The 25,000-nt window shown below is 48.4% G+C and overlaps 1 protein-coding gene across 6 annotated transcripts in view; it reads right to left on the bottom strand.

The window, feature by feature from the left end:
* Window positions 1-25,000, bottom strand: part of LOC120019806 (proto-oncogene vav-like) — a 57,820-nt gene that overhangs the window by 29,378 nt on the left and 3,442 nt on the right. For 5 of the 6 annotated variants that reach the window (XM_038963233.1, XM_038963254.1, XM_038963239.1 and 2 more), the window contains exons 2-4: window positions 16,361-16,442; window positions 8,247-8,418; window positions 5,577-5,800 (exon numbers count right to left, since the gene is read on the bottom strand). In XM_038963233.1, coding sequence (XP_038819161.1) covers window positions 5,577-5,780 — 204 coding nt within the window. In that variant the 5' untranslated portion in view covers window positions 5,781-5,800; window positions 8,247-8,418; window positions 16,361-16,442. Of the gene's footprint in view, window positions 1-5,576; window positions 5,801-8,246; window positions 8,466-16,360; window positions 16,443-25,000 lie in introns of all 6 variants that reach the window. The other variant, XM_038963227.1, reaches the window with a different exon arrangement.

Raw genomic sequence — 25,000 nt, 5'->3', positions numbered from 1 at the left:
TGTGACTAGCCTCATCCAGGTAACTGGTATCATGTGACTAGCCTCATCCAGGTAACTGGTATCATGTGACTAGCCTCATCCAGGTAACTGGTATCATGTGACTAGCCTCATCCAGGTAACTGGTATCATGTGACTAGCCTCATCCAGGTAACTGGTATCATGTGACTAGCCTCATCCAGGTAACTGGTATCATGTGACTAGCCTCATCCAGGTAACTGGTATCATGTGACTAGCCTCATCCAGGTAACTGGCATCATGTGACTAGCCTCATCCAGGTAACTGGCATCATGTGACTAGCCTCATCCAGGTAACTGGTATCATGTGACTAGCCTCATCCAGGTAACTGGTATCATGTGACTAGCCTCATCCAGGTAACTGGTATCATGTGACTAGCCTCATCCAGGTAACTGGTATCATGTGACTAGCCTCATCCAGGTAACTGGTATCATGTGACTAGCCTCATCCAGGTAACTGGTATCATGTGACTAGCCTCATCCAGGTAACTGGTATCATGTGACTAGCCTCATCCAGGTAACTGGTATCATGTGACTAGCCTCATCCAGGTAACTGGTATCATGTGACTAGCCTCATCCAGGTAACTGGTATCATGTGACTAGCCTCATCCAGGTAACTGGTATCATGTGACTAGCCTCATCCAGGTAACTGGTATCATGTGACTAGCCTCATCCAGGTAACTGGTATCATGTGGCTAGCCTCATCCAGGTAACTGGTATCATGTGACTAGCCTCATCCAGGTAACTGGTATCATGTGACTAGCCTCATACAGGTAACTGGCATCATGTGACTAGCCTCATCCAGGTAACTGGCATCATGTGACTAGCCTCATACAGGTAACTGGCATCATGTGGCGTTTAACTGACGCCCCCTGACGGCATAGCAGGTCAGCTGGCTCCCTCCTCTCTTTAATACCTGACACACTGCTCTCTCTCCCTCCTCTCTTTAATACCTGACACACTGCTCTCTCTCCCTCCTCTCTTTAATACCTGACACACTGCTCTCTCTCCCTCCTCTCTTTAATACCTGACACACTGCTCTCTCTCCCTCCTCTCTTTAATACCTGACACACTGCTCTCTCTCCCTCCTCTCTTTAATACCTGACACACTGCTCTCTCTCCCTCCTCTCTTTAATACCTGACACACTGCTCTCTTGCTACTGCTTTTCCACTGGACCCTGACTGCTACTGTGGACCCTGACCGCTACTGTGGACCTTGACTGCTACTGTGGACCCTGACCGCTACTGTGGACCCTGACCGCTACTGTGGACCCTGACTGCTACTGTGGACCCTGACCGCTACTGTGGACCTTGACTGCTACTGTGGACCTTGACTGCTACTGTGGACCCTGACCGCTACTGTGGACCCTGACCGCTACTGTGGACCCTGACTGCTACTGTGGACCCTGACTGCTACTGTGGACCCTGACTGCTACTGTGGACCCTGACCGCTACTGTGGACCCTGACCGCTACTGTGGACCCTGACCGCTACTGTGGACCCTGACCGCTACTGTGGACCCTGACCGCTACTGTGGACACTGACCGCTACTGTGGACCCACTGGACCCTGACCGCTACTGTGGACCTTGACTGCTACTGTGGACCTTGACTGCTACTGTGGACCTTGACTGCTACTGTGGACCCTGACTGCTACTGTGGACCCTGACCGCTACTGTGGACCCACTGGACAATGACCGCTACTGTGGACACTGACCGCTACTGTGGACCCACTGGACCCTGACCGCTGCTCCGGCAGTGTCTCACCTAGCCTTTGCCAGCGACGGCCTGTCTCTCAGCATACTGCTTCCTCTACCTGCTACCTCACGTTCTGACTCCGCCGGCGGTGCAGCTGGTTCTCTGGTGGCTCTGGCCTCTTGGCTGTCTTTCCTGCTCCATCTTCACAGCCTCTAACAGCTCTTCCCCTCTCAGGTACCACTGGTCCTGTGTACGATGCTACAGCAGCTGCTCACCCCCTCTCTCTGCCACTGACGTCCTCTCTCCCCACCTGCCTCTCCACCAGTGACGACCTCCATCTTTGCCACTGGTCCTGTGTATGATCCTACAGCAGCTCCTCTCTCTGCCACTGACGTCCTCTCTCCCCACCTGCCTCTCCACCAGTGACGACCTCCATCTTTGCCACTGGTCCTGTGTATGATCCTACAGCAGCTCCTCTCTCTGCCACTGACGTCCTCTCTCCCCACCTGCCTCTCCACCAGTGACGACCTCCATCTTTGCCACTGGTCCTGTGTACGATGCTACAGCAGCTCCTCTCTCTGCCACTGACGTCCTCTCTCCCCACCTGCCTCTCCACCAGTGACGACTTCCATCTTTGCCACTGGTCCTGTGTACGATGCTACAGCAGCTCCTCTCTCTGCCACTGACGTCCTCTCTCCCCACCTGCCTCTCCACCAGTGATGACTTCCATCTTTGCCACTGGTCCTGTGTACGATGCTACAGCAGCTCCTCTCTCTGCCACTGACGTCCTCTCTCCCCACCTGCCTCTCCACCAGTGACGACCTCCATCTTTGCCACTGGTCCTGCGTACGATGCTACAGCAGTGCCTCCCCTCCTTCTCTGCCAGCGCCGCCGGTTCAGCTGTATGTGCCTGCTGCCCCTATTCTTCACAGCTGTGACTGCAGACCCCAGCCCCGCACCCCTGGCTCACCATTCCCTCTCTCAGCTGTACAGTAGCTTCTTCACCCGCAGGGTGTCCATGGCTTGCCTCCTCTGCTGTTGTCCATCCCACCCTGCCTGCATCCTGTCATGTACTGGGGCACTCAGCTGTACAGTAGCTTCTTCACCCGCATGGTGTCCATGGCCTGCCTCCTCTGCTGTTGTCCATCCCCCCCTGCCTGCATCCTGTCACGTACTGGGGCACTCAGCTGTACAGTAGCTTCTTCACCCGCATGGTGTCCATGGCCTGCCTCCTCTGCTGTTGTCCATCCCACCCTGCCTGCATCCTGTCTGCCCGACGCCAGCAGCCCTTGATACATCCCTCATACTGCCTCTGCTTGCTGCTCCACTCTGACAACCCCTTTCCTTCCGTCAACCGTTGTCCCCCGTGATCCAACAACCTGGCTATTATGTTTTGCCTTCGACACTCCGTTGGTGGCTCACCCCCTCTGCCAATGACGTCCTTTCTCTTCCCCTCCAATCCCGCTGACTGCCATCCCGCAGCATCTCACCTTCCGTCCCGACCAGCCATGAACTCCCACATCCCAGCCAGCTCATCCAGTTACGTGCCAACTGCTCCTGCAGCGGTTCAGCCCCTGGTCTTACCAGCTGAGAACCTCTCCTAGATCAGTCCCCAACTGCTCCTGCAGCGGTTCAGCCCCTGGTCTTACCAGCTGAGAACCTCTCCTAGATCAGTCCTCAACTGCTCCTGCAGCGGTTCAGCCCCTGGTCTTACCAGCTGAGAACCTCTCCTAGATCAGTCCCCAACTGCTCCTGCAGCGGTTCAGCCCCTGGTCTTACCAGCTGAGAACCTCTCCTAGATCAGTCCTCAACTGCTCCTGCAGCGGTTCAGCCCCTGGTCTTACCAGCTGAGAACCTCTCCTAGATCAGTCCCCAACTGCTCCTGCAACGGTTCAGCCCCTGGTCTTACCAGCTGAGAACCTCTCCTAAATCAGTCCCCAACTGCTCCTGCAGCGGTTCAGCCCCTGGTCTTACCAGCTGAGAACCTCTCCTAGATCAGTCCTCAACTGCCCAGCCTCACCATCACCACAGCAGCCTAATTACCACGGCCGGACAGTGATGGCTACCAGAGACTCCAAGCCAAACTTTGGAGTCCACCCCCTGGATCCTTCATCTGCAGTCCTCTGCTTCATCTGCAGTCCTCTGCTTCATCTGCAGTCCTCTGCTTCATCTGCAGTCCTCTGCTTCATCTGCAGTCCTCTGCTTCATCTGCAGTCTTCTGCTTCATCTGCAGTCCTCTGCCTCATCCGGTCTATTCTCATTTCCCCTCCTGAATTCCTCCTCCTTCATCCGGTCTATTCTCATTCCCCTCCTGAATCCTCATTCTCACATCTATTCCATTTCCTCAATAAATAATATTTATATTTCAATGTCTGGTCATTTTAAACTGGTGAAATGAAGCCGGAAACCGTCTTGCTAGTAGCATACATCTTAAAGGGGAGGTAGCATAAACTTGGCCATAGGTAACATATGAAGCAGGAAACTGTTAGTAGTAGCACACACCTTAAAGGGGAGGTAGCATAAACTTGGCCATAGGTAACATATGAAGCAGGAAACTGTTAGTAGTAGCACACATCTTAAAGGGGAGGTAGCATAAACTTGGCCATAGGTAACATATGAAGCAGGAAACTGTTAGTAGTAGCACACATCTTAAAGGGGAGGTAGCATAAACTTGGCCATAGGTAACATATGAAGCAGGAAACTGTTAGTAGTAGCATACATCTTAAAGGGGAGATAGCATAAACTTGGCCATAGGTAACCTATGGATTTGCATTAGTATACGCATCAACATTTCCAATGCAAAATTTAACCTCACTTTTCTATGTTTCAGACTTACAGGCAAATACTTCATGAACATATTGTTGCAAATAAATTTGCAGGTTGCTAGGCAAATAGCCTGCTGACGTTAGTCCTACCAGCCTGCTGACGTCAGTCCAACCGGCCTGCTGACGTTAGTCCTACCGGCCTGCTGACGTTAGTCCTACCGGCCTGCTGACGTTAGCCCTACCGGCCTGCTGACGTTAGTCCTACCGGCCTGCTGACGTTAGCCCTACCGGCCTGCTGACGTTAGTCCAACCGGCCTGCTGACGTTAGTCCTACCGGCCTGCTGACGTTAGCCCTACCGGCCTGCTGACGTTAGCCCAACCGGCCTGCTGACGTTAGCCCTACCGGCCTGCTGACGTTATAGTCCTACCAGCCTGCTGACGTTAGTCCTACCAGCCTGCTGACGTTAGCCCTACCAGCCTGCTGACGTTAGCCCTACCAGCCTGCTGACGTTAGCCCTACCAGCCTGCTGACGTTATAGTCCTACCAGCCTGCTGACGTTATAGTCCTACCAGCCTGCTGACGTTAGTCCTACCAGCCTGCTGACGTTAGCCCTACCAGCCTGCTGACGTTATAGTCCTACCAGCCTGCTGACGTTAGTCCTACCAGCCTGCCGACGTTAGTCCTACCAGCCTGCTGACGTTAGCCCTACCAGCCTCCTGCTGACGTTAGCCCTACCAGCCTGCTGACGTTAGTCCTACCAGCCTGCTGACGTTAGTCCTACGAGCCTGCTGACGTTATAGTCCTACCAGCCTGCTGACGTTATAGTCCTACCAGCCTGCTGACGTTAGCCCTACCAGCCTGCTGACGTTAGTCCTACCAGCCTGCTGACGTTAGTCCTAACAGCCTGCTGACGTTAGTCCTACCAGCCTGCTGACGTTAGTCCTACCAGCCTGCTGACGTTATAGTCCTACCAGCCTGCTGACGTTAGTCCTACCAGCCTGCTGACGTTTGTTTGTGTGTAAACGTGTATGTGTATAAGTGTGTGTATACGTGTGTGTGTGTATAAGTGTGTGTGCGTATACGTGTGTGTGTGTTTGTTACCTGGGACATCTGAGGTCGGAGGTTGATCTCTCGGAGGTTGATGGCGTGGGGTAGTAAGTTGTTCAGCAGCTGACAGAGCAGGACTCCATCCCTCAGAGCTTGGGCTAACTCACACACCTGAGCACTGTCCCACGTTACCCTGTGACTCTCAGGGAGCACCCTGCACTCTATCAGCCACACGGCACAGTGACGCCACAGCTCCATCTCAACCGTAACACGACCACCTGGACAGGAACACAACATGACCGTCACACAACCATAAACACTAATCAACCACACCACACAGTGATGCCAGACAACCATAAACACTGATCAACCACACCACACAGCGATGCCAGACAACCATAACCACTGATCAACCACACCACACAGTGACGCCACAGCTCCATCTCAACCGTAACACGACCACCTGGACAGGAACACAACATGACCGTCACACAACCATAACCACTGATCAACCACACCACACAGTGACGCCACAGCTCCATCTCAACCGTAACACCACCACCTGGACAGGAACACAACATGACCGTCACACAACCATAACCACTGATCAACCACACCACACAGTGATGCCACAGCTCCATCTCAACCGTAACACCACCACCTGGACAGGAACACAACATGACCGTCAGACAACCATAACCACTGATCAACTCTTTACTCTGCTGCTACTCTCTGTTTATCATATATGCATAGTCACTATAACTATACATTCATGTACATACTACCTCAACTGGGCCGACCAACCAGAGCTCCCGCACATTGGCTAACCGGGCTATCTGCATTGTGTCCCGCCCACCACCTCTACATGTACATACTACCTCAATCAGCCTGACTAACCGGTGTCTGTATGTAGCCTCGCTACTTTTATAGCCTCGCTACTGTATATAGCCTCGCTACTTTTATATCCTCGCTACTTTTATAGCCTCGCTACTGTATATAGCCTCGCTACTGTATGCAGCCTCGCTACTTTTATAGCCTCGCTACTGTATATAGCCTGTCTTTTTACTGTTGTTTTATTTCTTTACCTACCTATTGTTCACCTAAAACCTTTTTTGCACTATTGGTTAGAGCCTGTAAGTAAGCATTTCAGCTCCATCTCAACCGTAACACGACCACCTGGACACGACAGGAACACAACGTGAAACATGACCGTCAGACTGTCTTGTCATGTCTCTCTGTCCGTGGCTCTCAGGGAGCACCCTGGCCTCTATCAACCACACAACGTGACCGTCAGACTGTCTTGTCATGTCTCTCTGTCCGTGGCTCTCAGGGAGCACCCTGGCCTCTATCAACCACACAACGTGACCGTCAGACTGTCTTGTCATGTCTCTCTGTCCGTGGCTCTCAGGGAACACCCTGGCCTCTATCAACCACACAACGTGACCGTCAGACTGTCTTGTCATGTCTCTCTGTCCGTGGCTCTCAGGGAGCACCCTGGCCTCTATCAACCACACAACGTATCATGAACATTAACACAACATAACCGTAACACAACCTCAATATAACGTGAAACATAACCGTCAGACAACCATGAACACGACCACATTGGACACTATCAGCCACGCTAACGCCACAGCTGCACCTCAACCTGAACATGACCACCTGGACACTATCAGCCACAGCTGCACCTGAACCTGAACACGACCACCTGGACACTATCAGCCACAGCTGCACCTCAACACGACCACCTGGACACTATCAGCCACGCTAACACCACAGCTGCACCTGAACCTGAACACGACCACGTGGACACTATCAGCCACGCTAACACCACAGCTGCACCTGAACCTGAACACGACCACCTGGACACTATCAGCCACGCTAACACCACAGCTGCACCTGAACCTGAACACGACCACCTGGACACTATCAGCCACGCTAACACCACAGCTGCACCTGAACACGACCACCTGGACACTATCAGCCACGCTAACACCACAGCTGCACCTGAACCTGAACACGACCACCTGGACACTATCAGCCACGCTAACACCACAGCTGCACCTGAACACGACCACCTGGACACTATCAGCCACGCTAACGCCACAGCTGCACCTGAACACGACCACCTGGACACAACAGGAACATGACCACACTAGACCTGTTTCTAGACCTGTTTTTATATATGTTTTATATCTGCTTGGCTTCCCTGAACTGTTTCTAGACCTGTTTTTATATATGTTTTATATCTGCTTGGCTTCCCTGAACTGTTTCTAGACCTGTTTATATATGTTTTTATATCTGCTTGGCTTCCCTGAACTGTTTCTAGACCTGTTAATAGGACTGCTTGGCTTCCCTGAACTGTTTCTAGACCTGTTTCTAGACCTGTTTTAATATCTGCTTGGCTTCCCTGAACTGTTTCTAGACCTGTTTCTAGATCTGCTTGCCTGTGAAAGCGCGTCCTCAGACCGTTAGTAACCCATGTGTATATATATAGGGAACTAACTACAGACTCATGACAAGGCTCCAAATATTCCACCAACTTTACGCAATACAAAAACTTTTTCTTCTCTCTGCATTGTTGGGAACGGAAGGGAAGGGCCAATCAGCCGTCAGTAAGCATTTCACTGTTCGTCTGCACCTGTTAGTTTACCAAGCATGTGAGGAACACAGTTCGATTATGACTTCACCTAACTTATCTAACAACAAAAAAGTATTTCTTGCCTTCTTGTTCTCCTCTTCTTCAGGTCTGTCGTTCTGTTCTTCTTGCTCCTTGTTGAGTTGTCTCCGTCTGTGTTCACCTCTCCTGCCGTCTTGTCATTGTCTCTCGTCGTTAGTTTGGCCGTTCTCTCCCCCTGTGGTCGTTGTTGCGAGGTGGGTGTTGCGTTCTGCAGAGCTGCAGATGGAGGAGGACTCTTTTAACTGTACCACTTCCCCTTTCCTCTGTTACACACACACACACACACACACACACACACACACACACACACACACACACACACACACACACACACACACACACACACACGCACACGCACACAGACACACACGCACACACACACAGAGACACGTGCACACAGACACACACGCAGACACACAGAGAGAGAGAGAGAGACACGTACAGAGAGACACACACAGGCGCAGTATACTCAGTATGTGAACGTGTGAGATCACAGAACCAACCACAACATTATCTACAAAGCATTCAGAGAGGAGCTACAGTGTGACAGAGACAGGATGAAAATAATCTCACTGCTGAAGTTTGCAACATGAAAATGCACATGGTTCTAGAACGCCAGTGAGAGTAGAATCCATTCCCATAGTTCATGTACTGATTAACTCATCAGAAACTCTACTTATCCTAACTAGTAGTTCATGTACTGATTAACTCATCAGAAACTCTACTTATCCTAACTAGTAGTTCATGTACTGATTAACTCATCAGGAACTCTACTTATCCTAACTAGTAGTTCATGTCTGATTAACTCATCAGAAACTCTACTTATCCTAACTAGTAGTTCATGTACTGATTAACACATCAGAAACTCTACTTATCCTAACTAGTAGTTCATGTGTTAACTGATTAACACATCAGAAACTCTACTTATCCTAACTAGTAGTTCATGTACTGATTAACTCATCAGAAACTCTACTTATCCTAACTAGTAGTTCATGTACTGATTAACACATCAGAAACTCTACTTATCCTAACTAGTAGTTCATGTATTAACTGATTAACTCATCAGAAACTCTACTTATCCTAACTAGTAGTTCATGTACTGATTAACACATCAGAAACTCTACTTATCCTAACTAGTAGTTCATGTATTAACTGATTAACTCATCAGAAACTCTACTTATCCTAACTAGTAGTTCATGTACTGATTAACACATCAGAAACTATACTTATCCTAACTAGTAGTTCATGTACTAACTGATTAACACATCAGAAACTCTACTTATCCTAACTAGTAGTTCATGTACTAACTGATTAACACATCAGAAACTCTACTTATCCCAACTAGTAGTTCATGTACTAACTGATTAACACATCAGAAACTCTACTTATCCTAACTAGTAGTTCATGTCTGATTAACACATCAGAAACTCTACTTATCCTAACTAGTAGTTCATGTACTAACTGATTAACACATCAGAAACTCTAGTTATCCTAACTAGTAGTTCATGTACTAACTGATTAACACATCAGAAACTCTACTTATCCTAACTAGTAGTTCATGTACTAACTGATTAACACATCAGAAACTCTACTTATCCTAACTAGTAGTTCATGTACTAACTGATTAACACATCAGAAACTCTACTTATCCTAACTAGTAGTTCATGTACTAACTGATTAACACATCAGAAACTCTACTTATCCTAACTAGTAGTTAATGTACTAACTGATTAACACATCAGAAACTCTACTTATCCTAACTAGTAGTTCATGTATTAACTGATTAACACATCAGAAACTCTACTTATCCTAACTAGTAGTTCATGTATTAACTGATTAACACATCAGAAACTCTACTTATCCTAACTAGTAGTTCATGTACTAACTGATTAACACATCAGAAACTCTACTTATCCTAACTAGTAGTTCATGTACTAACTGATTAACACATCAGAAACTCTACTTATCCTAACTAGTAGTTCATGTACTAACTGATTAACACATCAGAAACTCTACTTATCCTAACTAGTAGTTCATGTCTGATTAACACATCAGAAACTCTACTTATCCTAACTAGTAGTTCATGTATTAACTGATTAACACATCAGAAACTCTACTTATCCTAACTAGTAGTTAATGTACTGATTAACTCATCAGAAACTCTACTTATCCTAACTAGTAGTTCATGTACTAACTGATTAACACATCAGAAACTCTACTTATCCTAACTAGTAGTTAATGTACTGATTAACTCATCAGAAACTCTACTTATCCTAACTAGTAGTTCATTTACTGATTAACACATCAGAAACTCTACTTATCCTAACTAGTAGTTCATGTACTAACTGATTAACTCATCAGAAACGCTACTTATCCTAACTAGTAGTTCATGTACTGATTAACACATCAGAAACTCTACTTATCCTAACTAGTAGTTCATGTACTAACTGATTAACACATCAGAAACTCTACTTATCCTAACTAGTAGTTAATGTACTGATTAACTCATCAGAAACTCTACTTATCCTAACTAGTAGTTCATGTACTAACTGATTAACTCATCAGAAACTCTACTTATCCTAACTAGTAGTTAATGTGTTAACAGATTAACTCATCTGAAACTCTCCACTAGGAAAGTGACTCTGAGTTAGTTTGGCAACAAGTGACAACCGAAGGCACTAAATAGTATTTCCTTGATTCCTCGTGTCCTCCCCTCTTGTCTCCTTCTCAAAGCACATTGGTGCAGAAGCTCTGAGGTTCCTCCCCTTGGATCTCCTCCTCAAATGGGTTTTGAGAAGAGGCCAAGGAGACAGGATGCGAGGAATCAAGGAAATACCATGGACCCACAATAGAGATACAGCTTTATAGGGAACTGGTGCCCTCTAGTGCCACTAGCAGATACTGCTGGGCCATTACAACTGGTGCCCTCTAGTGCCACTAGCAGATACTGCTGGGCCATTACAACTGGTGTCCTCTAGTGCCACTAGCAGATACTGCTGGGCCATTACAACTGGTGTCCTCTAGTGCCACTAGCAGATACTGCTGGGCCATTACAACTGGTGTCCTCTAGTGCCACTAGCAGATACTGCTGGGCCATTACAACTGGTGTCCTCTAGTGTCACTAGCAGATACTGCTGGGCCATTACAACTGGTGCCCTCTAGTGTCACTAGCAGATACTGCTGGGCCATTACAACTGGTGTCCTCTAGTGCCACTAGCAGATACTGCTGGGCCATTACAACTGGTGTCCTCTAGTGTCACTAGCAGATACTGCTGGGCCATTACAACTGGTGCCCTCTAGTGCCACTAGCAGATACTGCTGGGCCATTACAACTGGTGTCCTCTAGTGCCACTAGCAGATACTGCTGGGCCATTACAACTGGTGTCCTCTAGTGTCACTAGCAGATACTGCTGGGCCATTACAACTGGTGCCCTCTAGTGTCACTAGCAGATACTGCTGGGCCATTACCAACTGGTGTCCTCTAGTGCCACTAGCAGATACTGCTGGGCCATTACAACTGGTGTCCTCTAGTGCCACTAGCAGATACTGCTGGGCCATTACAACTGGTGCCCTCTAGTGCCACTAGCAGATACTGCTGGGCCATTACAACTGGTGTCCTCTAGTGCCACTAGCAGATACTGCTGGGCCATTACAACTGGTGTCCTCTAGTGCCACTAGCAGATACTGCTGGGCCATTACAACTGAAGGCTAAACACATGGACACACGGAAACACACACAGAGCTTGTATATAATTTGCCAAACAAACTGTTGATCATTCTGTCTCCGCCCTCCCTCTTCCCTTTTTCACACTGTCCCCTCCCTCCCTCCCTCCCTCCCTCCCTCCCTCCCTCCCTCCCTCCCTCCCTCCCCTCCCTCTTCCCTTTTTCACACTGTCCCCTCCCTCCCTCCCTCCCTCCCTCCCTCCCTCCCTCCCTCCCTCCCTCTTCCCTTTTTCACACTGTCTCCTCCCTCCCTCCCTCCCTCCCTCCCTCCCTCCCTCCTGTCTCTTATTCACTCCGTCCCCTCCCTCCCTCCCCCCCGTCTCTTTTTCCCTCCCTCCCTCCCTCCCTCCCTCCCTCCCTCCTCTTTTTCGCACTGTCTCCTGCCTCCCTCCCCCCCTCCTCTTTTTCACACTGTCTCCTCCCCCCCCCCCCCCCTCTCGCCCTTCCTCCCTCTATTCTCTTTTTCATACTCTCTTCCCTCTCTCCCTCACATTTCTTTTTCACACTGTCTCTTCCCTCAGAATGTTAGAATCCTGTCCCAACTCGCTTGCTCCGCCCCCTGACTTGAGATACAGATTCCTGCGTGGGGACTGGCTGATTCATGGGGCTCCCCCGGGTCCATCGTGGGGTCTGATTGGCTAAGGAAGCAGCACTACTGGTTTGAGGGATAGCGGGCTACTGGTTCACAGACCAGGAGAGAGAACAGATTCTCATACAGAGTCAGAACCAGAGCCAGAGTCAGAACCAGAGTCAGAACCAGAGTCAGAACCAGCTCATCTCAGGTGGGTGCTACATGTCTGCACGCCCAAAACACTGGAACTGTGTGTGACTGTGTATTTAACTGTGTATTTAACTTTGTATTTAACTGTTTGTGTGTGACTGTGTATTTACCTGTGTATTTAACTGTGTGTATTTAACTGTGTGTGTGTGACTGTGTATTTAACTGTGTGTGTGTGTGACTGTGTATTTAACTGTGTATTTAACTGTGTATTTAACTCTGTGTGTGTGACTGTGTATTTAACTGTGTGTGTGTAACTGTGTGTGTGTGTGTGACTGTGTATTTAACTGTGTGTGTGTGACTATGTATTTAACTATGTGTGTGTGACTGTGTATTTAACTGTGTGTGTGTAACTGTGTGTGTGTGACTGTGTATTTAACTGTGTGTGTGTGACTGTGTATTTAACTGTGTGTGTGTGACTGTGTATTTAACTAGGGTGTGTGACTGTGTATTTAACTGTGTGTGTGTGTGACTGTGTGTGTGTGACTGTGTGTTTAACTGTGTGTGTGTGTGTAACTGTGTGTGTGTATGACTGTGTGTGTATGACTGTGTGTGTAACTGTGTGTGTGACTGTGTGTGTAACTGTGTGTGTGTGTGTGTGTGTGACTGTGTGTGTGTGTGTGTGTGTGTGTGTGTGTGTGTGTGTGTGTGTGTGTGTGTGTGTGTGTGTGTGTGTGACTGTGTGTGTAACTGTGTGTGAGTGTAAATGTGACTGTGTGCGTGTGTGTGTAACTCTGTGTGTGTATGACTGTGTGTGTAACTGTGTGTGTGACTGTGTGTGAGTGTAACTGTGTGTGTAACTGTGTGTGTAACTGTGTGTGTGTGTGTGTGTGTGTGACTGTGTGTGTGTGTGTGTGTGTGACTGTGTGTGTAACTGTGTGTGAGTGTAAATGTGACTGTGTGTGTGTGTGTGTGTAAAACTCTGTGTGTGTGTGACTGTGTGTGTGTAACTGTGTGTGAGTGTAAATGTGTGTGTGTGTGTGTGTGTGTGACTGTGTGTGTGTGTGTGTGTGTAACTCTGTGTGTGTGTGTAACTGTGTGTGAAATATGGTCTCTCTATCTGTCTCTCAGACATGAATAATCGCTCCATAGCCTGGTGGCTGAAACAGATAGGACTGCCCCAGTACACCAAGTCACTGGAGAGAGAATACTATGGTCTAGAGGTACCTGACTGTCTGTCTGTCTGCATGTCTGACTGTCTGACTCTGTCTGCATGTCTGACTCTGTCTGTCTGTCTGACTGTATGACTCTGTCTGTCTGACTGTCTGCCTGTCTGTCTAACTGTATGACTCTGTCTGTCTGTCTGTCTGTCTGTCTGTCTGTCTGTCTGTCTGTCTGGCTGTCTGACTGTATGACTGTATGACTGTATGACTGTATGACTCTGTCTGTCTGACTGTCTGTCTGCATGTCTGACTGTATGACTCTGTCTGTCTGACTGTCTGCCTGTCTGTCTGACTGTATGACTCTGTCTGTCTGTCTGTCTGTCTGTCTGTCTGTCTGTCTGTCTGTCTGACTGTATGTCTGTCTGTCTGTCTGTATGTCTATCTGTCTGTGTGAATGTATGTATGTCTGTCTGTCTGTCTCTGTCTGTCTGTCTGTCTGTCTGTCTGTCTGTCTGTCTGTCTATTTCTGCCTGTTTCTTTCTGTCTATTTCTGCCTGTTTCTTTCTGTATTTACTAAACTGATAGTTACAGCCTTCATCTCTCTCTCTCTCTCTCTCTCTCTCTCTCTCTCCATTTCTCTCACCCCAACCTATCTCTCTCTCTCTCTCTCCATCGCTCTCACCCCAACCTGTCTCTCTCTCTCTCTCTCTCTCTCTCTCTCTCTCTCTCTCTCTCTCTCTCTCTCTCTCTCTCTCTCTCTCTCACCTCAACCTGTCTCTCTCTCCATCTTTCGCTTCCCCCTCTCTCACCTCAACCTGTCTCTCTCTCTCACCTACCCTTCTCTCTCACCGAAACCTGTCTCTCTCTCATCTCTCCCGCTCCCCTCTCTCTCTCACCCCAACCCCTCTTCTCTTCGCTTTTCCTCACCCTCATATCTCTCTCCATCTCCTTCTCTCACCCCAACCTGTCTCTCTCTCTCCTCCATCTCTCTCTCTCTCTCATCCCTCCCCAACCTCTCTCTCTCTCTCTCTTACTCTACATCTCCCTCTCACCCCCTCTCTCACCCCAACCTGTCTCTCTCTCTTTTTCATCTCCATCTCGCTCTCCCTCCATCTCTCTCTCTCTCTCCCCATCTCTCTATATCTCTCTCTCTCTCCACATCTCTCTCTCTCCCTCCATCTCGCCCTCTCTCTCCCTCCATCTCTCTCTCTCTATATATATATCTCTCTCCCTCCATCTCATCTCTCTCTCCCTCCATCTCTCTCTCTATATCTCTATCTCCCCATCTCTCTCTATCTCTCTCTCCCTCCATCTCTCTCTCTCCCTCCATCTCTCTATCTCTCCCTCCATCTCTCTATCTCTCTCCCTCCATCTCTCTCCCTCCATCTCTCTCTCCCTCCATCTCTCTCTCCCTCCATCTCTCTCTCCATTCATCTCTCTCTCCATTCATCTCTCTCTCCATCCATTTATCCCTCCATCTCTCTCTCCCTCCATCTCTCTCTCCCTCCATCTCTCTCTATATCTCTCTCTCTCCAGGGTTTGCTGTATGTATGTGATGTAGATCTGAAGGAGGCAGGAGTAGATGATCCCAGTCACAGAGACACCATACTATCTCAGCTGCTGCGACACAGACAGACACTAGACCCACACTCTGGTAACACACACACACATGTAGACACACACACACAGAGACACCATACTGTCTCAGCTGCTGCGACACAGACAGACACTAGACCCACTCTGGTAACACACACACACATGTAGACACACACACACAGAGACACCATACTGTTTCAGCTGCTGTGACACAGACAGACACTAGACCCACACTCTGGTAATACACACACACATGTAGACACACACACACACAGAGACACCATACTGTCTCAGCTGCTGCGTCACAGACAGACACTAGACCCACACTCTGGTAACACACACACACATGTAGACACACACACACACACAGAGACACCATACTGTCTCAGCTGCTGCGACACAGACAGACACTAGACCCACACTCTGGTAACACACACACACATGTAGACACACACACACAGAGACACCATACTGTCTCAGCTGCTGTGACACAGACAGACACTAGACCCACACTCTGGTAACACACACACACATGTTGACACACACACACACAGAGACACCATACTGTCTCAGCTGCTGTGACACAGACAGACACTAGACCCACACTCTGGTAACACACACACACATGTAGACACACACACACAGAGACACCATACTGTCTCAGCTGCTGTGACACAGACAGACACTAGACCCACACTCTGGTAACACACACACACATGTAGACACACACACACAGAGACACCATACTGTCTCAGCTGCTGTGACACAGACAGACACTAGACCCACACTCTGGTAACACACACACACACGTATGCACATCCACACACCAACACACCCACACACACACGTAGACACCCACACCCACACGTATGCACATACACACCCACACACACACGTATGTAGACACACACACACGTATACACATGCACATGAACCCACACACACACACTCGTCTAACCTGTGCCCTTTGTTGTCCTGTCTCAGGTATGGTGGAGGAGCTGAGGGTGAGCAGGAAGTATTCTCTGGGCTCGTCTCTGGACCTGGTGAGAATATAGAACATAGAACACAGAATATAGAACATAGAACACAGAATGTAGAACATAAAACATAGAATGTAGAACATAAAACAGAATATAGAACATACAACCCAGACTGGTTCTATCCTTCTCCCCCAAGTGTGCATTTGTTCACTCTCCTCGCCAATACATGCAATGAGGGGGAGTGAACAAGTGCACACTTCAGGGAGAAGGGGGCAAAACAGAATCGGGCTAACGAGATGAGGAAGAATGAATCTACTTCCTCAATCAGTAGAATCTCTAGAAGATGAATAGAACTCTTCCCAGCCAATAGAAGTGACCAGAACCTCTGGATCAGGTTGGTCATATTGTCTAGAAGATGAATAGAACTCTTCCCAGCCAATAGAAGTGACCAGAACCTCTGGATCAGGTTGGTCATATTGTCTAAAAGATGAATAGAACTATTCCCAGCCAATAGAAGTGACCAGAACCTCTGGATCAGGTTGGTCATATTGTCTAGAAGATGAATAGAACTCTTCCCAGCCAATAGAAGTGACCAGAACCCCTGAATCAGGTTGGTCATATTGTCTAGAAGATGAATAGAACTCTTCCCAGCCAATAGAAGTGACCAGAACCTCTGGATCAGGTTGGTCATATTGTCTAGAAGATGAATAGAACTCTTCCCAGCCAATAGAAGTGTCCAGAACCTCTGGATCAGGTTGGTCATATTGTCTAGAAGATGAATAGAACTCTTCCCAGCCAATAGAAGTGTCCAGAACCCCTGGATCAGGTTGGTCATATTGTCTAGAAGATGAATAGAACTCTTCCCAGCCAATAGAAGTGTCCAGAACGCCTGGATCAGGTTGGTCTTATTGTCTAGAAGATGAATAGAACTCTTCCCAGCCAATAGAAGTGACCAGAACCTCTGGATCAGGTTGGTCATATTGTCTAGAAGATGAATAGAACTCTTCCCAGCCAATAGAAGTGACCAGAACCTCTGGATCAGGTTGGTCATATTGTCTAGAAGATGAATAGAACTCTTCCCAGCCAATAGAAGTGACCAGAACCTCTGGATCAGGTTGGTCATATTGTCTAGAAGATGAATAGAACTCTTCCCAGCCAATAGAAGTGACCAGAACCTCTGTATCAGGTTGGTCATATTGTCTAGAAGATGAATAGAACTCTTCCCAGCCAATAGAAGTGACCAGAACCTCTGGATCAGGTTGGTCTTATTGTCTAGAAGATGAATATAACTCTTCCCAGCCAATAGAAGTGTCCAGAACCCCTGGATCAGGTTGGTCATATTGTCTAGAAGATGAATAGAACTCTTCCCAGCCAATAGAAGTGACCAGAACCTTTGGATCAGGTTGGTCATATTGTCTAGAAGATGAATAGAACTCTTCCCAGCCAATAGAAGTGTCCAGAACCCCTGGATCAGGTTGGTCATATTGTCTAGAAGATGAATAGAACTCTTCCCAGCCAATAGAAGTGACCAGAACCTTTGGATCAGGTTGGTCATATTGTCTAGAAGATGAATAGAACTCTTCCCAGCCAATAGAAGTGACCAGAACCTTTGGATCAGGTTGGTCATATTGTCTAGAAGATGAATAGAACTCTTCCCAGCCAATAGAAGTGACCAGAACCTTTGGATCAGGTTGGTCATATTGTCTAGAAGATGAATAGAACTCTTCCCAGCCAATAGAAGTGACCAGAACCTTTGGATCAGGTTGGTCATATTGTCTAGAAGATGAATAGAACTCTTCCCAGCCAATAGAAGTGACCAGAACCTTTGGATCAGGTTGGTCATATTGTCTAGAAGATGAATAGAACTCTTCCCAGCCAATAGAAGTGACCAGAACCCCTGGATCAGGTTGGTCATATTGTCTAGAAGATGAATAGAACTCTTCCCAGCCAATAGAAGTGACCAGAACCCCTGGATCAGGTTGGTCATATTGTCTAGAAGATGAATAGAACTCTTCCCAGCCAATAGAAGTGACCAGAACCTTTGGATCAGGTTGGTCATATTGTCTGCTTGGTCTCTCCAATGGCTCTATGTTCATTTGTTCTGTTCTGGCTCTATAGGTGAAACCCAGGAAGGATCTGTTCCGTCAGAGTGTTCTGCCCCGCCTTCGACGCAAGGTTACAGTCTCCGCCTCCTGTTCACAGCTCCACCCACTGGAGGAGGGGCTCAGCCCGGGACTCGCCCCCGAGCAGACAAGGAAACGCAGGTACAGAACTAGGATTATACACTTTCATATCAAAAGACTGGGAGGGTTGGAGGGTGTGTGTGAGGGTTTGAGGGTGTGTGTGTGTGAGGGTTGGAATGTGTGTGTGTGAGGGGGTTGGAATGTGTGTGTGTGACGGTTGGAGGGTGTGTGTGTGTGTGTGTGAGGGGGTTGGAATATGTGTGTGAGGGGGTTAGAGGGTGTGTGTGTGTGAGGGTTGGAGGGTGTGTGTGTGTGAGGGTTGGAGGGTGTGTGTGTGAGGGTTGGAGGGTGTGTGTGAGAGGGTTGGAGGGTGTGTGTGTGAGAGGGTTGGAGGGTGTGTGTGTGAGGGTTGGAGGGTGTGTGTGTGTGAGGGTTGGAGGGTGTGTGAGAGGGTTGGAGGGTGTGTGTGTGTGAGGGTTGGAGGGTGTGTGAGAGGGTTTGAGGGTGTGTGTGTGTGAGGGTTGGAGGGTGTGTGTGTGTGAGGGTTGGAGGGTGTGTGAGAGGGTTGGAGGGTGTGTGAGAGAGGGTTGGAGGGTGTGTGTGTGTGAGAGGGTTGGAGGGTGTGTGTGAGGGTTGGAGGGTGTGTGTGTGAGGGTTGGAGGGTGTGTGTGTGTGAGAGGGTTGGAGGGTGTGTGTGTGTGAGAGGGTTGGAGGGTGTGTGAGAGGGTTGGAGGGTGTGTGTGAGAGGGTTGGAGGGTTGGAGGGAGTGTGTGAGTGAGGGTTGGAGGGAGTGTGTGAGAGGGTTGGAGGGTGTGTGAGAGGGTTGGAGGGTGTGTGTGTGTGAGGGTTGGAGGGTGTGTGAGAGGGTTTGAGGGTGTGTGTGTGAGGGTTGGAGGGTGTGTGTGTGTGAGGGTTGGAGGGTGTGTGAGAGGGTTGGAGGGTGTGTGAGAGAGGGTTGGAGGGTGTGTGTGTGTGAGAGGGTTGGAGGGTGTGTGTGAGGGTTGGAGGGTGTGTGTGTGAGGGTTGGAGGGTGTGTGTGTGTGAGAGGGTTGGAGGGTGTGTGTGTGTGAGAGGGTTGGAGGGTGTGTGAGAGGGTTGGAGGGTGTGTGAGAGGGTTGGAGGGTGTGTGTGTGAGAGGGTTGGAGGGTTGGAGGGTGTGTGTGTGAGGGTTGGAGGGTGTGTGAGAGGGTTGGAGGGTGTGTGAGAGGGTTGGAGGGTGTGTGAGAGGGTTGGAGGGTGTGTGTGTGAGAGGGTTGGAGGGTGTGTGTGTGAGAGGGTTGGAGGGTGTGTGTGAGAGGGTTGGAGGGTGTGTGTGAGATAGTTGGAGGGTGTGTGATAGGGTTGGAGGGTGTGTGAGAGGGTTGGAGGGTGTGTGTGTGAGGGTTGGAGGGTGTGTGTGTGTGAGGGTTGGAGGGTGTGTGAGAGGGTTGGAGTGTGTGTGTGAGAGGGTTGGAGGGTGTGTGTGTGAGGGTTGGAGGGTGTGTGTGTGTGTGAGGGTTGGAGGGTGTGTGTGAGAGGGTTGGAGGGTGTGTGAGAGGGTTGGAGGGTGTGTGAGAGAGGGTTGGAGGGTGTGTGAGAGGGTTGGAGGGTGTGTGAGAGGGTTGGAGGGTGTGTGTGAGGGTTGGAGGGTGTGTGAGAGGGTTGGAGGGTGTGTGTGAGAGGGTTGGAGGGTGTGTGAGAGGGTTGGAGGGTGTGTGAGAGGGTTGGAGGGTGTGTGTGAGAGGGTTGGAGGGTGTGTGTGAGGGTTGGAGGGTGTGTGAGAGGGTTGGAGGGTGTGTGTGAGAGGGTTGGAGGGTGTGTGTGAGGGTTGGAGGGTGTGTGAGAGGGTTGGAGGGTGTGTGTGTGTGAGGGTTGGAGGGTGTGTGTGTGAGAGGGTTGGAGGGTTGGAGGGTGTGTGTGTGAGGGTTGGAGGGTGTGTGAGAGGGATGGAGGGTGTGTGAGAGGGTTGGAGGGTGTGTGTGAGAGGGTTGGAGGGTGTGTGTGAGAGGGTTGGAGGGTGTGTGTGTGAGAGGGTTGGAGGGTGTGTGTGTGAGAGGGTTGGAGGGTGTGTGTGAGAGGGTTGGAGGGTGTGTGTGAGAGAGGGTTGGAGGGTGTGTGTGTGAGAGGGTTGGAGGGTGTGTGTGTGAGAGGGTTGGAGGGTGTGTGTGTGAGAGGGTTGGGGGTGTGTGTGTGAGAGGGTTGGAGGGTGTGTGTGTGAGAGGGTTGGGGGGTTGGAGGGAGTGTGTGTGAGAGGGTTGGAGGGTGTGTGAGAGGGTTGGAGGGTGTGTGAGAGGGTTGGAGGGTGTGTGTGAGAGGGTTGGAGTGTGTGTGTGTGAGAGGGTTGGAGTGTGTGTGAGAGAGGGTTGGAGGGTGTGTGAGAGAGGGTTGGAGGGTGTGTGTGAGAGGGTTGGAGGGTGTGTGTGTGTGTGAGGGTTGGAGGGTGTGTGTGTGAGGGTTGGAGGGTGTGTGTGTGTGAGGGTTGGAGGGTGTGTGAGAGGGTTGGAGTGTTTGTGTGAGAGGGTTGGAGGGTGTGTGAGAGGGTTGGAGGGTGTGTGTGTGTGAGGGTTGGAGGGTGTGTGAGAGGGTTGGAGGGTGTGTGAGAGGGTTGGAGGGTGTGTGTGAGAGGGTTGGAGGGTGTGTGTGTGTGAGAGGGTTGGAGGGTGTGTGTGTGTGAGAGGGTTGGAGGGTGTGTGTGAGAGGGTTGGAGGGTGTGTGTGTGTGAGAGGGTTGGAGGGTGTGTGTGTGAGGGTTGGGGGGTTGGAGGGTGTGTGGTTTATCATTAACCACACTGTAATAAACACAGCCCTTTAAACAGGAGTGTGTCAACAGAACAGTAGTTAATGGAGCAGGGACTGTGTGTCCGTCTGTCTGTCTTCTCATAGTTGTCTGTTTACTTCGTATTATTAAACCCGACATGTTGTTACAGAGCCTTCAGAAAGGTCTATTCACAAACCTCACCTTGTTCCACATGTTGTTGTGTCAAGGTGAAATGATGTTATTACACACTTTTACACATTATTTAGAAATTAAAAGCTGAAAAACACAGATTTAACCACAAAAACCAGGCAGGTTTTCCAGCGCCTCGCAAAGAAGGGCACCTATTGGTAGATGGGTATAAATAAAATTTTTAAAAGCATCCATTGAATATTTGAGTATGGTGCAGTTATTAATGACACTTTGGATGGTGTATCAATACACCCAGTCACTACAAAGATACAGGCATCCTTCCTAACTCAGTTGCTGGAGAGGAAGGAAACCGCTCAGAGATTATCACCATGTGACCAATGGTGACTTTAAAAAACAGTTACAGAGTTTATTGGCTGTGATAGGAGAAAACTGAGGATGGATCAACAACATTGTAGTTACTCCACAATACTAACTGAGGATGGATCAACAACATTGTAGTTACTCCACAATACTAACTGAAATGACAGAGTGAAAAGAAAGAAGCTTGGACAGAATATAAATATTCAAAGAAAATGCATCCGTGTTTGCAGGAAGGCACTAAAGTAAAACAGCAAAAATTTTCCTGAATACGAAGCGTTATGTTTTGGGGCATATTCAACACACCATATCACGGAGTACCACTCTTCATATTTTCAAACATGGTGGTGGCTGCATCATGTTATGGGTATGCTTGTCATCGGCAAGGACTACGGAGTTTTATGGGATAAAAAGAAACGGAATAGAGCTATAAATAGAGCTATACAACCTGGTTCAGTCTGCTTTCCAAGAGACACTGGGAGGGAGACAAATTCACCTTTCAGGAAGACAATAACCTAAGACAGAAGGCCATACACTGGAGTTGCTTACCAAGATTACATTGAATGTTCCTGAGTGGCCGAGTCACAGAGAATCTATGGCAAGACTTAAAAATGGCTAGATCTTAAAGAATTATTAAAAGAATAGTTTAGAATAGTTCACTTTTTTTTTCTTTTTTTTAAACATCACTTTGGCATTATGGGCTTTCTGTGTAGATGGTTGAGTTATTGTTTTATAAATGTTTTATAAATGGCTGAAGCAGAACAAAATGTGGAATAAGTCAAGGGGTATGAATATTTTCTGAAAGCTCTTTGACTTCCATAGTTCTTCTCTCAGACCTCAACTCCTAACAACAATCTCTCAAGTTTGGATGGGCATTTTTTTACCACGTAAATTACTTTAAAATAGGCTCCTTTAGGGAAAATACTGCTCATATATTAATATATACTGTATACTGTGTGCCTTACAACATACATGGTTGTAAGCTAACCTGGCCTCTCCAGTACAGTCTATCTCTGGGACACATCAGCCCGCCTCCAGTCTCCTGCTGGCTCCAGGTATTCACCGGTTGAAACAGCTGGCAGGGTAGGGCACCTGGGGGCAGGGTAGGGCTTTGAACCAACCACTAGGGGGTATGAGTAGGAGGTGGATGGGGGGGGGGGGGGGCATTTCAGTTGCGCATACAAAGTTCTACCACAGACAGTCATTCATATCTAGACTACAGATAACCAGGCTGTCTCTACCACAGACAGCCATTCATATCTAGACTACAGATAACCAGTCTGTCTCTACCACAGACAGTCATTCATATCTAGACTACAGATAACCAGTCTGTTTCTACCACAGACAGCCATTCATATCTAGACTACAGATAACCAGTCTGTCACTACCACAGACAGCCATTCATCTCTAGACTACAGATAACCAGACTGTCTCTACCACAGACAGCTATTCATATCTAGACTACAGATAACCAGACTGTCTCTACCACAGACAGCTATTCATATCTAGACTACAGATAACCAGTCTGTCTCTACCACAGACAGCCAGTCATATCTAGACTACAGATAACCAGTCTGTCTCTACCACAGACAGCCATTCATATCTAGACTACAGATAACCAGTCTGTCTCTACCACAGACAGCCATTCATATCTAGACTACAGATAACCAGTCTGTCTCTACCACAGACAGCCATTCATATCCAGACTACAGATAACCAGTCTGTCTCTACCACAGACAGCCATTCATATCTAGACTACAGATAACCAGGCTGTATACTATTTCTTGTCAGATGCGAATAACAGCCAAACATCCTTGTCGTCTTCACGTCAGTCAAGTCTGGGCCTGTCGGATCAGCCGTTAAACTTCAGTTGAACACACAGTTGAAACTCTCTGAGTGAGAGAGAGAGAGTGTCAGAGAGAGAGAGAGAGAGAGTGTCAGAGAGAGAGAGTCAGAGAGAGAGAGAACAGGAGAGAGAGAGAGAGAGAGGGAGAGAGAGAGTGAGAGAGAGAGAGAGAGAGAGAGAGAGAGAGAGAGAGAGAGAGAGAGAGAGAGAGAGAGAGAGAGAGAGGGTGTCAGTGTGAAAGAGAGTGAGAGAGAGTGTCAGTGTGAAAGAGAGAGAGAGAGAGAGAGAGAGAGAGAGAGAGAGAGAGAGAGAGAGAGAGAGAGAGAGAGAGAGAGAGAGAGAGAGTGTCAGTGTGAAAGAGAGTGACAGAGAGAGAGAGAGAGAGAGAGAGAGAGAGAGAGAGTGTCAGTGTGAAAGAGAGTGAGAGAGAGAGAGAGAGGGTCAGTTTTGAAAGAGAGTGAGAGAGAGTGTCAGTGTGAAAGAGAGAGAGAGAGAGAGAGAGAGAGAGAGGGTCAGTTTTGAAAGAGAGTGAGAGGTTTCTCTGGCTCTACTTTCATAAATCATTAACAACCTGGTGAAGTGTAGCTCTTGATCCTGAGTGTGTGTGTGCGCGCATGCAAGTCTGTGTGTTTGCGTGTGAGTGTGTGTGTGTCTGTGTGTGTGTGTACATCCGTGTGTGTGTGTGTGTGTGTGTACGTTCGTGTGTGTGTGTATGTCCGTGTGTGTGTGTTCCACCCCCGTGTGTGTGTTCCTCCCCCGCCCGGATATGATGGTATTGCCCTGGAGAGAAAAGTGTCAGTACAGGTCTGTTGAGCAATAACCTCCTGTCAGGAAAATACAACTACATCCTGTCTGTCTGTTGTAGTCCATTCACTAACAACTGTCTGTCTGTCTGTTGTAGTCCATTCACTAACAACTGTCTGTCTGTCTGTCTGTTGTAGTCCATTCACTAACAACTATCTGTCTGTCTGTTGTAGTCCATTCACTAACAACTGTCTGTCTGTCTGTCTGTCTGTCTGTCTGTCTGTCTGTCTGTTGTAGTCCATTCACTAACAACTATCTGTCTGTCTGTTGTAGTCCATTCACTAACAACTATCTGTCTGTCTACTGTTGTAGTCCATTCACTAACAACTGTCTGTCTGTCTGTCTGTCTGTTGTAGTCCATTCACTAACAACTATCTGTCTGTCTGTTGTAGTCCATTCACTAACAACTATCTGTCTGTCTGTTGTAGTCCATTCACTAACAACTATCTGTCTGTCTGTTGTAGTCCATTCACTAACAACTGTCTGTCTGTCTGTCTGTCTGTCTGTTGTAGTCCATTCACTAACAACTATCTGTCTGTCTG

The sequence above is a fragment of the Salvelinus namaycush genome, chromosome 2, assembly GCF_016432855.1.
Source record: "Salvelinus namaycush isolate Seneca chromosome 2, SaNama_1.0, whole genome shotgun sequence".
NCBI lineage: Eukaryota > Metazoa > Chordata > Actinopteri > Salmoniformes > Salmonidae > Salvelinus > Salvelinus namaycush.
This window is presented reverse-complemented; position numbering and strand designations above follow the sequence as displayed.